Below are 14,364 nucleotides of genomic sequence, written 5' to 3' on the forward strand. Positions count from 1 at the left end.
GAGGCCGCGTCCTCTCGTCCTATCTCTGGGTGGCTGGGAAAAGAGACGCACGCTCCCCGGGCTACAACTTCCTTTCAGGCAATAGTGGGGAGCGCTAAGGTCACCCCTGAGCCTCCTCTTGTCCAAGCCAATCTGGGGCCCCGCGGCCTCTCTGGAGGCGCCCGGTCCCTCTGGAGCGGGGCTGGCCCGGGAGGTGCCGCTTTCGGGGGCTGCGCGGCGGGGCGGGCGACGGGAGCGGGGAGCTCCCGCAGGGGAGCCCTGACGCCGCCCGGCAGCGCCCCGGTGCACCGCCTGTGCCCCGCTACTCCCGGTGCGCCCGCTGCGCCTCCGTACATCCGCTGTGCCTCCGTACGTTCGCTGCGCCCCGGTGCCTCGGCTGCGCCCCGGCACATCGGCTGCGCCCCGGCACACCGCCTGCACCCGGTGCGCCGCCGCTCGGCTCCGGCCGCCCCCCGCGCTCCGCAGCCGCAGTTCCGGCCGTGGGAGGAAGCGCGGGGCCGCTCCGCTCCGCTCGCCGGGGGATGCGGGAGCACTCCCGCCCCCGCGGCCGGCGGGAGGCGGGCGGCGGCGGCGGCGGCGCGGGTGGGGCGGACGCGTCGCCCCGCAGAGAGCGGCGGGGGGACCCAGCGGCGGAGCACAGGCCAGCGATGGAGGAAGGTGAGGGGCGGCTCCTCGGGCCGCGGGGCCGGGGCCGGGCGGAGGCGGTCGGGGCAGGCCGCTGGCCAGGCCGGCGCTGTGGCCGCCCCTCGCGGTTTGTGCCGGGGCCGTGCCGGGGCCGTGGCGGGACCGCGGCGCACGGAGCGAGGTGAAGCACCGGGCTGCAGCACGCAGGTGGCCTCCCGGGCCCAGCCCGCCCCGGCGGCCCCTCGGGCCCCAGCCCAGCCCAAGGCAGCCCGTCCTTTGCGGCCCCGAGCGGGAGGCCGGGCCGGTCTCTAGGGGACGTGGGCTCTTTTTCTCTTCCCTCGCCCGGCATTGTCTCTGGGCAGAGCGCCTGCGGCAGCACTCTGGGCTCCGTGGATGCTTCCGTGGGTGTACTTTCTGTTTGGCATCCTTCCGTGTGTTTTTAGTCAGGCTTCTCTCTCGTGTCGGTAAGTGTTAGAGAGCATCCAGAAGGGCCTTGAGGGGAAGCTGTATGAGGAGCGGCTGAAGTCACTTGGTTTCTTCAGCCCGGGGAAGACTGATGGAGACCTCATCGGAGTCTGCAGCTTGCTCAGGAAGAAAGAGGAGAGGCAGGCACTATCTCTTCTCTGTGATGACCCGAGGGAATGGCCTGAAGCTGCTTATGGGGTTGAGGTTGGTATTAGAGAAGAGGCTCTTTACCCAGAGGGTGGTTGGGCATGGAGCAGCTCCCAAGAGAAGTGGATGCAGCACTACGCCTGACAGAGTTCAAGAAGCGCTTTGACAGTGCTCTCAGGCACGTGGTGTGGTTATTGAACTGTCCTGTGCAGGGTCAAGAGCTGGACTTGGATCATCCTTGCGGGTCTCGTCTAACTCAGGGTGTTCTGCGATTCTGTTTCACTTGTAGTGCCTTTTTCTCCATGTCTTTTCAGTGCAAACCCCCTTTGTGGGGGGTAGGAGATGACATTTGGTTTTCTTGGAGAAATCAGCAGAAACAAAATTATTAATAGGCCCCTAGAAAAATGCAGGAGCAGAGCAAGCATATGCAAATCTGTCCTATGGCATATTCCAGCCTCCCAGCTGATCTCAGCAGGGGTACTTTCTGAGTTGCACATGGTTTCTGTATGTTTAGGAGTCTCCAGTTGCTTGTCCTCCACAATTGTGTCCATCTTCTTATGAATCTGCAAATTCTTGGTTTACGGAATGTTTTTTGACTAGGAGTGTTCTCCATGAAGGTGATGTGCAATGAGTTGGTTCTTTTTAGCCTGACTGATGAGGTTTATTTGAGACCTTCTTGTATAAGAGAAGGTAAATCAATGTTCTCTATTCAGTCTGTCTGTGGACTTCACTAACTAGTAGACATCTGGCATGTTTCTCTTGGTCATCCTCTTTTCTAGACTGAGGCATCTTCAATTTGCTTCCTCATTCCTTGTATGGGAGCCATTGTACAACTTATATCACCCTCATGGCCCTTCTCTGAATGTTTCCCAGCTCTATCTTATCCTTCTTTAGATAAGAAGACAGAAATTACAGACAGGGCTCGATTAGTAGGTGAAAAATAGATGAGTATAGTGGCACAAAGTAGGAATGAGTTATGTTTTTCTGCAGTAGAAACACAAAAAATATGTGGAATGCATGTTTTCTGAGCAAGAACTTGTTTGAACTGGGGACACTTACAGGAAACTGAAAAGCAGGTGAAAAATTATGTGCTGGATAGAGAGTTACAAGAGACTGTCATCAGTTCAAAATTCTGGATAATTTCTAGTTGTTACCTTGCTTATCTTTCATTTCACTCTGTTTGAAGGAGTCATTGAAGTGAAAACAGCATTTTTCTTGTTTGCAGCAGCAGCAAGAAACAGAAGTAACACACTCAGATCTTTTTGTGTTATTGCTTTGGGGAGAAATATGTTGAACAGTCTTGAAAATTGAGGTGAAGATCATTTGCTTATTGAGATGTTGTTGTTTCAGAAGCAGAATTTTATATTGTTACTCTTTGGGAGCTTTCTATTACTGCTGTTAAAGTTATGCTTTTTAAGTTTGTTATACTTCTGCTATGGTTCACTTCTCTGCCAGAGAAGCAAAGGCCTTTTCCTCCAGTGTTCTCTGTGCTGTTGCTTTGGTCATAACTAGAATGACAGGGGCACTCAGTTGTCCTTCCAAGCACGTTTCTGCCCAATTTTGTGATCTAGAGTTTTCTTCCACTGTGTTTTATTTTGTGTGGTACAAACGATTTTTAACTGCAGTGCACTTTGTGTTTGCATTGCTGATAAACTTCTGATATACATGTCATGAGGAGATGCTGGTATACATTTTGTTTTGGATTGACGTGATGATAATTGAAAACCCTAAATCTTGTGTTGTTTAAAGTCTTTCCAGTTCTTGTCTTGGTTAAGAAGGTAGAGATTTTCTGTTCATTCCATGAAAAATGTTACCATTGAGATCTTGGTTTGCTCAAAATGATTTATAAACTGCTCTGTTAGCACACAGGTGTCCTGATACAGGCAGACATAGCTTTAACCATTTATATTTCTATCTGTAGTTTCTAACTTTTAGATCTAGTAGCCAGGAACTTAAAGTAGACTGAATCAGAATTGAAGTAATATACAACCAGACTACTTAAAAACTTTGTTGTGGGGTGTGAAGATTAAGATTGACACTTCAAATTTGAGGGTGAATAGGTTTATGAAGGAGCTGCTTTAAGTCCAGAAGAAAATTGATGGCTGCAAAATTTCAAGCAATGTTGGGCAGTAGGTCAAACATGAGAGCTAAAAATTCCAGAGCATCAATTACAGTTACATTAAGTTCATTACACTTCCAGAATGACATAAATATTGTAGGGTATCTTTAATATAGGAATTAAAAAATACCTTTTGCAATGAGTCTTTTTGTATGCAGACTTGTAGTCTGTGAATTAGTCTCGTTGCTTTTCAGACTGTAAAATAAATGGGCCAGAACTTCAAACTGCTGCTGCTCACAAAAAAAGTTAACAGAAGCCCTTGGTCTTGTGATCTATGTGGCTGAGCAGACTGAGGGATTTTTAATTATATGTTTGACTAAATATTCATAAATCTGCTTAGTTCCAGTAGATCCAAAAGCAGGAAAAAAGTGATATTACGTTTACTTTATAAAAGCCTTTGCCATATAAATAATAGGCATCTCAATTTAAAAGTAATGGACTAGCCCAGTTTTTGTATTACACTGCTACAGCAGCGTAAAACCAGGATGAGAGTAGAATGGAATTGGCACCAGTTTCTCCCAGTGTCTGCATCAACTTAGCTCAACTACTGATTTCCTTCATTTCTGTTCATCAAATGAAATAAACCATTTAGCTTCCAGTTTGGATTCTGGCTAATCCCAGAGTATGGCTTCAGGAGAATTCTGTGTTTTTTTTCTATGGAATAACATAAGAATTGATTTCTGTAGTTACATTTATGTAGTTGTAGTTATATTTAATCCATTATATTGTTATTTTAGTTGGGCTTATGGCATACTTTAATTGAGACTTTGTCAAATATATCTTTCATGGGATTGAATCAGGAGCAGTAGCTGGCTGCTACCTACTGCTGTGTGGGTTTTCCAGTGTGATTTTAGGTATTGTGTTGCAGTAACTTAAATAAAAAAAATGTCTTCAGGGGCAGCAGACCTGCGACAGAGAAAGAAACAAAACTGCACGGAATCTGACAAAATGGCTCCAGAGGAGAGAAACAAAGAAAATTCAAAGCTGGGCAGGTCGCCAAAATGTAAGCTACAGAATTTTTAGCTGACTTGATTGTTTTTTTTCATTATTCTCTTACATTTTATGAGGAGATATTTGTAGCACAGTAATTTATAACAGATTTACTTTGAATGAGGTTTTTGAATATTTCAAGAGAGAACAGGCATGCACACTAGAGTTCTTTAATAATTTTTTGTATTGGAGAGTGAAATGGTAGTCTTGGACTGTTTCAGACTTGGGGAGGTAGAGGCAGGGGAGTTAAGAGATTTACTATTACTGTTTGCTTACAAGTAAATATTTTTATTGCTCCTGGAATGATCTTCTGATTGGAAGCTGATACACATGAAGTAATGGTACTGAAACAAGATGAGACAGAAAGTCCTTACAGCTTTTCAAGAAACAGAACTAAAACTAGGTTTAATTTTAGGCAGATGCTCACCAAGCTACCAAAAACTTTCATGTTGAAAGTACATACCAACTCAGGGGAGCTAGAGATGAAGTAGATACCCTTTGAATTAGTTTGGTAAAATTCAGATTTTTTTTGTTCTCACATTCAAAAACAGAATGGAAAATAGAATGTTTCAGAAATTATGTGGTATGCTACCTCTGTCTGTTAATGTCTTTGAGAAGTTTATGGTGTTTTGTGTAGAATCTAGAGTTTGTTCTGTTTATCTGGAAGAGGCTTTTCTTTCTTGGAATTCGTTTGAAAACAAAGTTTGCTGGACAAAATCAGCAGTGTAGTGTGTGAGTGAGTATTTTGTCTGAGGGTCCTGTGAAGCAGTGATAATAGCTGGGAAAGAAAACTGCAGGACAGGAATATCAAACCAGTTTTCAGTGTATCTGTGCTGCTGATGGTGATAATTCTCATGCCAGTAAGTTCACTTGATGCTCAGAAATAAGAGTCATGTGTAGGATGTACTGTTTGTTTCTCAGTCCTCTGGACTATTTTAGCTTTTTGACTGTTCATTTTCAGATATGTTAATCCAGCGTTTTGCAAAGCTTTTCTTTGGCTGTCTCGCAGCAGTCACCAGTGGAATGATGTATGCTGTGTACCTCTCCACATATCATGAACGGAAATTCTGGTTTTCCAGCAGGCAGGTAAAGATAAACTACTGAAACAAAAGCCAAATTGTGTCCTTGAAATCAAATCTAATCCATGTCATGTTGACACTACTTGCAGAATCCTGTGTTCTTCTACTGAGGCCTCCGTCTTTGAAAGAGCTTATTTTTTTCTTTTTTTTTTTTTCTTTTTTTTCCCTCTTTTTTTTCTTGTTTTGTTTGGTTTTTTTGGTTTTTTTCCCTCCTGCTAACAGTTGTCAACAGTTGTCATGGCTTGTCATGCTTTTGTATGTTTTTCCATGCCACCCTTTATCCTTAAAATACCTCTCTAAAATATGGAAAAATAACTGAGGCATACTGGGGTTGCAGAAGCTTATCAACAGAAATATCTGTTGGCTTTTTGGGGTGTTTTCTTGTTTGTTTTGGGATTTGGGAGGTTGCGGGGGGATGTTTGTGTTTTCTGGTTGGCTGGGTTTGTTTTCTTGAGAACTCTATTATTAAGTGGAGTAGAGAAAGTTGAATGAAGTTTCTGAATACGAAAAGATCCTGTTGATTTTGTGCTGACTTACAATGTGGATTTGAGTTGCTCTGATTCTGAGCATGTTTGATAAGTTATGGAGAGCATTATGTACCTGATAGAAATACTGTGAAAATTAATGCTTTGTGGAATATTCTGAAGATGTACAGGGAAGTCATAATTGTGTACTGTGTTACAGAACTAGTCTATCTAAAAATATGTTGTCTTCTCTGGAAAGAGATTACAGGAGATTAATTCTTTTTTCTAGGAACTTGAACGAGAAATTACGTTTCAGGGTGACAGTGCCATTTATTACTCATTCTATAAAGAACTGCTAAAGGCTCCATCTTTTGAAAGAGGTACAAAACTCGTTTGTTTTATTAACTTTTAAAAGTCCTGTTTTCTTTGGAGACAGTAAAAAACCTGCAGACTGGGGAGACTGACTTTATTCTCTTATGTAGGTATATTGGTCAGCTTAATTAAAAGCCACACACTGTCCTAACTTTTCCGTGCCTTTTCAAAACCAGTATTTAACTATCGTGCATTCCAGATTAAATTGAATATCCTGTATTCAATTTAATCAATACTCTAGGATACGGTTAGTCTTATGCTTATGATGCTCTGTATCAAAGTCATCATTGGGTTTGCCTGTGTCACAATAGTGGATTTTCAGCCATGTAAATATAATTTATGTTGAATTTGGGAATGAGGGATGAAAATTACTGTTTTCCATCCTCTGTCAGAAGACAGAACAGTTTCTGTCACAAGCTGATCTGCTCCATCCTGTCCCTGCCAGAAGTTTTTACTCTTGTCAGCTGTGATGAATAGATGCTGATGAGCACTGAGTGGTGGGGACAGAAAGCAACAGGAAGGAGAACAGACTGAGTGACAGTGATCTCTCCTTCCTTTGTGCTCTTGCTCTTTATCCTGCAGTGGCTCTGGGGCTCACTAACCCTGGGTCCCTAAACCAAAAGGAAGCTGAAGCAGTGGAAAGAAGAAGGAGCACTTCCGTGCTAGTCCAGGGAGTTCAGAAGTGCACTGCACTAGCATGGGGCTGGAACTCAGGAGGGAAGAGAATGAAGTGCCCTATCTTGCAGTGGTCAGCCACTGAATTAGTTCAGTCCCTTTGTGAAACCTCACTGAAGCCAGTAAAACTAAACCTTGTGGTTAGCGTTTTATTGGTTGAACATTTTCCCAGGTGAAATGTAGCACATCAGCAATATCTGAGGTCTTTGGTACACTCAGTGCCTCATGACCTCTGGGGATATTGCCCATGCTGTGAGTGGAGGGACTGTATGCCTCATTCAGGGATGCTGTCTCTGCAGACAGGTAGACTCATGTGTCCATAAGGTATTACAAGACATCCAGTCTTCAGAGTTTGTTACAGCTGTGCTGAACCCAGTTATAAGTCCTGAAAGACCTGGTTTGGCCTACAGGGGACCAGCTTCAGACCATGCACCCAGATATGCTCAGAGCTGGAAACAGTTGTCTGTTTGACTGTTGCATTGTTTTTGAGTCTTTTGTTCTCCCCCATATCTTGATTTGAATTGGTTTTGCTCTTCCCTCTATGGTCCTAAGTATTGACAAGTCTTTTCTTTATTTATAACATTTTGGAATGATCCTTCAAGTATGGCAGCTTCAATTTCATCTTAACCCCATAGAAAGGCACTTTGTGTTTGGTGAATGATTCTTAGAAACGTCAGAAACTCAGAGCTGAAAGGGATGATGAGGCCATCATATCTGATGTCATTCTGGAGATGGGTTTAATAGACCCTGCTCGTCCCTGTTAGATCTGTCTCAATCCTTAAGATCTTCCTGTGAAGGTAGATATATTGGCAAGTAGTTCCAGGACTACATCAGTGTGTTACCAGAAAGACTGTGCTTTAGATGATTAGTTTTGTGCCTTCTGTTTAAAGACTAGATTAAAAAAAATGTAGTAACTTTCTAGCCAGATCAGTAGGTGGAATGACATCTAACACGGAAATGTCGCCTTCCTAAAACGAGGTGTGGTGAATCAGTCAGTAGCTTTAATGATCAAATCTGTTTCTCCCTACCTTTGAAAACACTTTGGCCTCTTTTAAGAACAGCAGTAGTAAGTGATTCCAAGAATAATTTATTTTTTTTTTTTTGTCTGTAGGTGTTTATGAGTTGACACACAACAATAGGACAGTATCACTGAGGACCATAAATGCTGTCCAGCAAATGACTTTGTACCCAGAGTTGATTGCCAGTGTTTTATATCAAGCATCTGGTAGCGAAGTATGTGCATTTCTCCTACTTTCTGTACTTCCATTGTGGTTGTATCTGTGTATGGGTGTATGAGATTTTCTGTGCTGTATCCAGTGAACACAAAAGCAAAACGATTTTTTCTTGAATTAATTGAGCTAAGGCTCTCACCAGGTCCAGGTTCTCCACAATTCTGGTCAGTCTCTGGCATAGGATTTTGGGGGTTTAACACTAATTGCTAACATTTTCTGTTATTCTTTACTTCTACAAACTGCTTAAAAAATTCAGGAGTATCTGTGCTATCCAACAGGAAAGTTAACTCCTTTGGAGTACAGAAGTCTGGTACAAAGTACCTGTCTACACATTCTCACAGGGAAAGCACTTCTGTAGATTAACCTTTTGTCAGTTTCCACTCCACTCTACTCAGGCTTTGTTCTGCTTATGCTGCATACTTGGGTCCTCTCATTATCTTTCCTTTTTTTATTATTTACTTATTTTAGAACCATTTTTACCACATCTTTACTTCTTCAAGTTCTTTCCTTTTATAACTTCTTGTAGTAGTCCTTTGAACTTTATATCCCACTGCAGCATAGATTTATTAAATCTGACACATAGAGTGTTCAAGCTAAAGCAAATTCTAAAATCATGGCACTGGCAAGCTGAGTCCTGAAGTGTGCACTTAATTCACACTGCTTTGTTCTTCCTGAGCCCCAAATAAAAGCATCCCCAGTACTTTTCTAGAATAGGAGGCGTCTCTTACCTGTTTGTAAAGCACCTAGCACATTGTTAGCAATAACAAATTGTAAATAGTAATAATTTCCAGCTTCAGCTCAGTTGCCACTATGTCTCTTCGTTTTTATTTGTAATTTCAGGAAGTTATTGAACCAGTGTATTTCTACATTGGTATAGTTTTTGGACTGCAGGGAATTTATGTGACTGCATTGTTTGTAACCAGTTGGGTTATGAGTGGGACTTGGCTGGCAGGAATGCTGACTGTAGCATGGTTCATTATTAACAGGTAAGAAAAACATCTTTATACAATCTAGTTTGTCAATAAGGCTTTTTAAAATACTAGTGAAGTGATTTTAATTAGTGGATTGAAATGCTTTTATTAAGCTTTGTGTTCTCACTGTGAGAGCAAAATCTTACGGTGAATAGAAAACATTTCCAAGAGATTCATTGACTCTCATGATGATTTTTTTAATGGAAAGGCCTCCTGTTGTCCAAACCATCCACATTACCAGTTGAACTGACTTAATATATGTGTGAATACAGAAGTATTTGCACACAATTTCATTTTTCATAAATATTCCTCAGAAAGTTTAGTTTTGTGCTGATGAAGAATGAAGACAGATGTTCAGAACACCTATAAAATAGAACTGCAGTCTCTAGCCAGGTCTAAATATTGTGACAATTGTTCAGTGGCATAGAAAGAAATGATGAAGTGCTTTTTTTTTTTTTTTAAATATTTGATTTTTGAATCTTCTTTTTGTATGGGTTTTTCTGCATAGTGTATTTTTCTTAGGTGATCCTAATATCAAGATTTTTTTATTTTTAAACAGTTCACTTGGAATTCGCCTTCTGCTTATGAAGCACCACAATAATAGGGAGCCTCATTTGGGCAGTGAAAACCTATATTCATGCTCTTGGTTTGTCACCATGGAGCTCTGGGGCTCTCTGTGAACTTGAGAGCACTTGAAATGAAACAACTATGGAGCAAAATATTGGAGATATACCTTTAAAGTTGAACTGTTGGGAAACATCTTCTCGGAGTGTGAGGTCATCATGACAGAATCTGTGCTTAGTAGCTGAAAATACTATTCATTGAGCTGGTGTGAACAGTGGAAAGTGGGAAAAATAGTGAAAAAATCTGTAATTTTTTTCAACAGTGAATAAGATTAAACAGTGTCAACAAAATGAAAGGTTTAGTAGTTAAAAAAGCTTCGAATATGCCTCTGTGAGAGGCTTCAGAGGAAAAAATGAAAGGTGATGCTTTTAAATACCTAAATGATAAAGGAGCTTGAGGTTCCTTTTTAAAGGCATAGTAGACACAAAGAAGACTATGTACCTCTGAGGCTGATGCCTTTGATCACATTTGAAAGCCTGACTTGTGCTTCTGAGACACTTTAGCACTTTAAAAAACTTTCACCTACACCTCTAATTGTGTGGATACTGTCAAGTCATTCCATGAGAAAACCCTGCATGCTCCCCATCCATCTTTAATCTCTTGTTTTGCTGGGCAGAATTTTTCCCTGTAGACAAAATAGTTGCTGCTGCTGCTGCTGCTTTGAGGAAGCACCAGTTTGTATCCAAAGTATGTTGTGCTCAACGGCCTAAATCACTTGTTTAAAGCATTGTATGAGAACTGAAAGAAGTCTTTTCTATCAGCTATGAGCTGATTTTCATTGCAGGTCAGAAAAGGCTCAAGACAGATGCTTTTTAGCTTCAGTCCTATAAATGCCAGCTAACATGGAAACCTGCTAAAGAGATGAGTAAAGATGGAGCCTTCCATGCTGTTAATAAATTTGTGAACTGTATCAGCAGCAAAATTGTGTCAGTGTTACTTTGCACCAAAATAAGGAAAAGTTTGCTTGCAAGGCCGCATTTACAACTGGAAGTGACATTTAGGCTTTCCTTGATTTTTCATTACATAAATATTTTAATATTTTTGTTTCTTTGTACTTTATTCTAGGACAGATACAACAAGAATTGATTACTCCATACCATCAAGAGAAAATTGGGCTTTGCCGTATTTTGCATGTCAAGTAGCAGCTCTCACAGGCTATTTAAAAAAGAACCTAAACTCTTCTGCTGAGGTAAAGAAAAATGATTTTCTTAATGAAGAGCTCCTGGTAAAACTACTCTAGGGTAGTTACTTCTGCTACTGTTGCCCTTCTGGGCAGAAAACAGTAGATGTTTTGTTTCTTTTCAAAAGAGCCAGTTGGATGTCACCTAGGCATGTGCAGTGTTTTGCTAAGCAACTTGTTCCCTGCCTTCTTATGCCCCCAGGAGGGTTCAGAGAGAACAGTGTGGTAATGGGCCATGTGCTGCTTTTTTTTGTGTAAACTGAGGAAGAATTTTTCTCATGTAAGCTGTTTTTCGTGAAGAAGATGGTTGTTTCTTTCTTATCCTGACTCTCTCTCAAACATGTTTCTTCTGACTGGGTTGAAATGTTTTTGAATATTTCAGGAGTTACTTTCTTCCTTCTGAAAGTTAAGCACGTTTGAAGTCGCATTTTAATTATTTTCCAAAATAATAATTAATTTCCATAGTTTATGTTTTAATGACCTCTTAGTTACTTGGTGACAGACATGATTTGGTACAAAATTAATGCTTTTTCTTTTCTTTTTTTCTTCTAGAAGTTTTGTTATCTTTTGGTGAATGCCTCAACATATACCTTCATGATGATGTGGGAGTACAGTCATTATCTCCTGTTTGTCCAGGCTGTTTCTCTTTTCCTGCTGGACAGCTTTGCCCTAGCACAGACAGAGAAGGTATTGGAACTTTTCAGCCTTCTGAGAGTTGGGGGCTTAGAGGCAGTCTCTGAGGTGCCTGCCAGTCATACTGGTCAGGAGCTCCAGAGGGCACAAGGCACTGAGGGATGAGTGTCTTGCAGCCTGGGCCCAGCTGAAGTGCACGTGATATCCATCTGAAGAATAAAATCATTTAAAATGAGTTTCTTTTGAGCTACTGTGTTGGGATAGAAGCTAAACAAAGCTTCTGAGACCTGAAACATCCTTGGAGAGCTAAAAGAGTGATGAGTGATGCTTCTCCATTTTGACATAGCTCCCTCTTTTCTTTCTCTTATTCACAGCAGGGTGGACAGACCAAAGAAGTGCTGTGTTGGCTCTGTGCAGTTAAAGGGCTCATTTTCACCCTCCGTGGCTGTCCTGCACTGATTTGCCAATAAATAGACTAGACAGATGTTGAAGGCCAATTGATTTTTCAATACAAGGAAGTATTTAAATTTATTCTGCAAAATGATTCTTAGAAATGTTGCAACAATAAGGCATTTTTATTCTGCCTGTTACAGTTGCTGTAAATATGCTCCTTTCTGCTGTGTGCTTTCTGGTTTTATTAGATATCAAACTGCATGCAATTCTAATTCTTCACCCCTTCTTTCAGTGTCTTTTTATTCTGTTCCTCAGCAGTGGGAAATGTTTGATCTATTGTAGTTCAAAGCAGAGTGTATTAGGAAGAAAATGGGTGTTTTGGTAAAAGTCTGAAGAATCGAGCATCAAGGTTTATCAAATAGGTTTCAAGATCTCTTTATCAAATAGTAAATAACAGCTAGCATTAATAATAGTCTGAGTATTCCTGAGACAGGTTAATGAACAAGTTATTTTGAGGGCAAGGAAGGCAGCTGTTTGCAGGTGGGCTCTGTCACAAGTCAGGTGTTCTTACTGGTGCCTCGTAGTTACTGCTTTGTGCTGCATCACAGGGAGGTGTTACTGAATGAGGAGACCTGGTAAAATACTCCTACTTCAGGCATTTTTACAGGATTCTTGTGAAGTAATTACCCATTAGTTACTGATGCTGACCAGGATCATTTTCATGTGCAATTCTTTCCAGAGCCAGCTGGTACCCTGCTAGACTCATAAATTGAAGGATTGAGATCTCTTAATTCCCTGATTAACAGAAGAATGCGTGAACTATCTACTGCTCTAAAAAGAAGGATTTATATCCACTGTAGTTTTGTTTTATTGTTTATCTTTTTCTTCAACAGGTGCATGAAGTATACAGAATCTACCTGTTTTCTCTCATTGGGGGGTACCTTCTGCAATTTGAAAATTCAGCCTTACTAGTGTCACCATTACTGAGTCTTGTAGTAGCTTTAATGCTCTCCAAATCCCTTCAGGTAACTCGACTTTCACCTAACCCTGAGTTTAGTTTTAAAATTTAAACTAAACTCCAAATGATACAGCATTCTTTAAATATTTTTGCAGATGAATATGAAAAAAAGTGCATTTGTGTCAAGATTGCTGAAAATAATGTATATTTACTTGGTACTTACAGTAGCAGTGACACTAAACTTCTTATTAAAGGTAAGATTCCTCTGAAGAAATTATTTTAATTTCAGAATCTAAATGGAAAGTTGCCGATATGTCTTGAAAAAAATCTTTTGAAGTCTTGCTTATCTTACTGATATGATAGTTCTTAGCCTAATTCATAGTTAGTATGAGTAGTAAAATTTGAGTAATTTTGTACCCACTCATACAGCTTGGTGTTGGTGTTATGGTCTTTTGGTGTTATGGTCTTGTTGGTGTTACGGTCTTTTGGGTTGAAGCAGTGTAGATATACTCTTTCAAAGACTTTTTATCTATTTTATAAATATGGGCATTGTTATAACTTGAATGGCCTCTACAGTCTAGTCTAAATATTAAAACAATATTCTTATGCATGGTGACACAATGAACAAGGAACAAGTATAAGTAGTCTTAGGGTAGGTATTAATTTTTAATTACATTTCAAGTAAAACATGGGAATAGAGGCTTTCACTTTGTGTGGGGGTCAGTTGAGGGTTGATATTACACAGTGGGATTTTAGCCTGGTCTTGTATTCTGATTAGCAATTCCCTCTTGTGCTGGCCTTTTACACATATTATTGTGCTTTTCTTCTGTGTCTCAAACTCACCATGGTTGTGTTAATTAACAGTATTAACTTAAAAGTAAAGAAACTACTGAACCCTAGAAGGCTTGAAAGAATGCTCACACGTAATTATTTTCTTATGCCATTCAGAATGACTAGCCTTGATGTATCTCCAGGAAAATAAAATCTAACCTTAAAAAATACGAATTAAATTACAGTTATGAGTAAGTTACAGAACTTCAGGCAGCTCAGACAGTCTGTGTGAAGATTACAAGTGCTCATGACTTTAGCTCAGCGCAGTCCCATTTTCTAGTGGAACCAAGCACAGCACTTTTAGACATGCTTGGGAGTAAGTCTGTGTGTGTTTTTCATGATGCTTTTTACAGTGCTCAGTAGTCTTTTGACAAGTTATTGTCAGCTTTTCACTTGCCCTCCTGTTGTGGTATGGGACTGGCATATAGGGAATAGCGTTCTCAAGGAAACCCTAAATATAGATCTACTGAAGTGAAGGTTTACAATACTATACCAGTACCTTAATTAGCACACTTAATCCATTTTGTTAGTTCTAACTAAATCTTGGACACTTGATCATTACCTGACATTTTGTAGTCTGAATGACCATGTGAAAGCTGTTTCCAGT

The 14,364-nt window shown here is 40.9% G+C and overlaps 1 protein-coding gene across 1 annotated transcript in view; it reads left to right on the forward strand.

Moving 5' to 3' along the window:
• Positions 1-482: 482 nt before the first annotated feature.
• DPY19L4 (dpy-19 like 4) overlaps positions 483-14,364 on the forward strand; it is a 31,038-nt gene continuing 17,156 nt past the window's right edge. The window contains exons 1-10 of the mRNA XM_066333623.1: positions 483-657; positions 4,251-4,358; positions 5,307-5,431; positions 6,178-6,268; positions 8,047-8,168; positions 9,008-9,153; positions 10,828-10,951; positions 11,495-11,629; positions 12,862-12,993; positions 13,082-13,180. Of these exons, the coding sequence (XP_066189720.1) occupies positions 522-657; positions 4,251-4,358; positions 5,307-5,431; positions 6,178-6,268; positions 8,047-8,168; positions 9,008-9,153; positions 10,828-10,951; positions 11,495-11,629; positions 12,862-12,993; positions 13,082-13,180 (1,218 nt within the window). The 5' untranslated portion in view covers positions 483-521. The remainder of the gene's footprint in view (positions 658-4,250; positions 4,359-5,306; positions 5,432-6,177; positions 6,269-8,046; positions 8,169-9,007; positions 9,154-10,827; positions 10,952-11,494; positions 11,630-12,861; positions 12,994-13,081; positions 13,181-14,364) is intronic.

The sequence above is a fragment of the Sylvia atricapilla genome, chromosome 1, assembly GCF_009819655.1.
Source record: "Sylvia atricapilla isolate bSylAtr1 chromosome 1, bSylAtr1.pri, whole genome shotgun sequence".
Lineage (NCBI taxonomy): Eukaryota > Metazoa > Chordata > Aves > Passeriformes > Sylviidae > Sylvia > Sylvia atricapilla.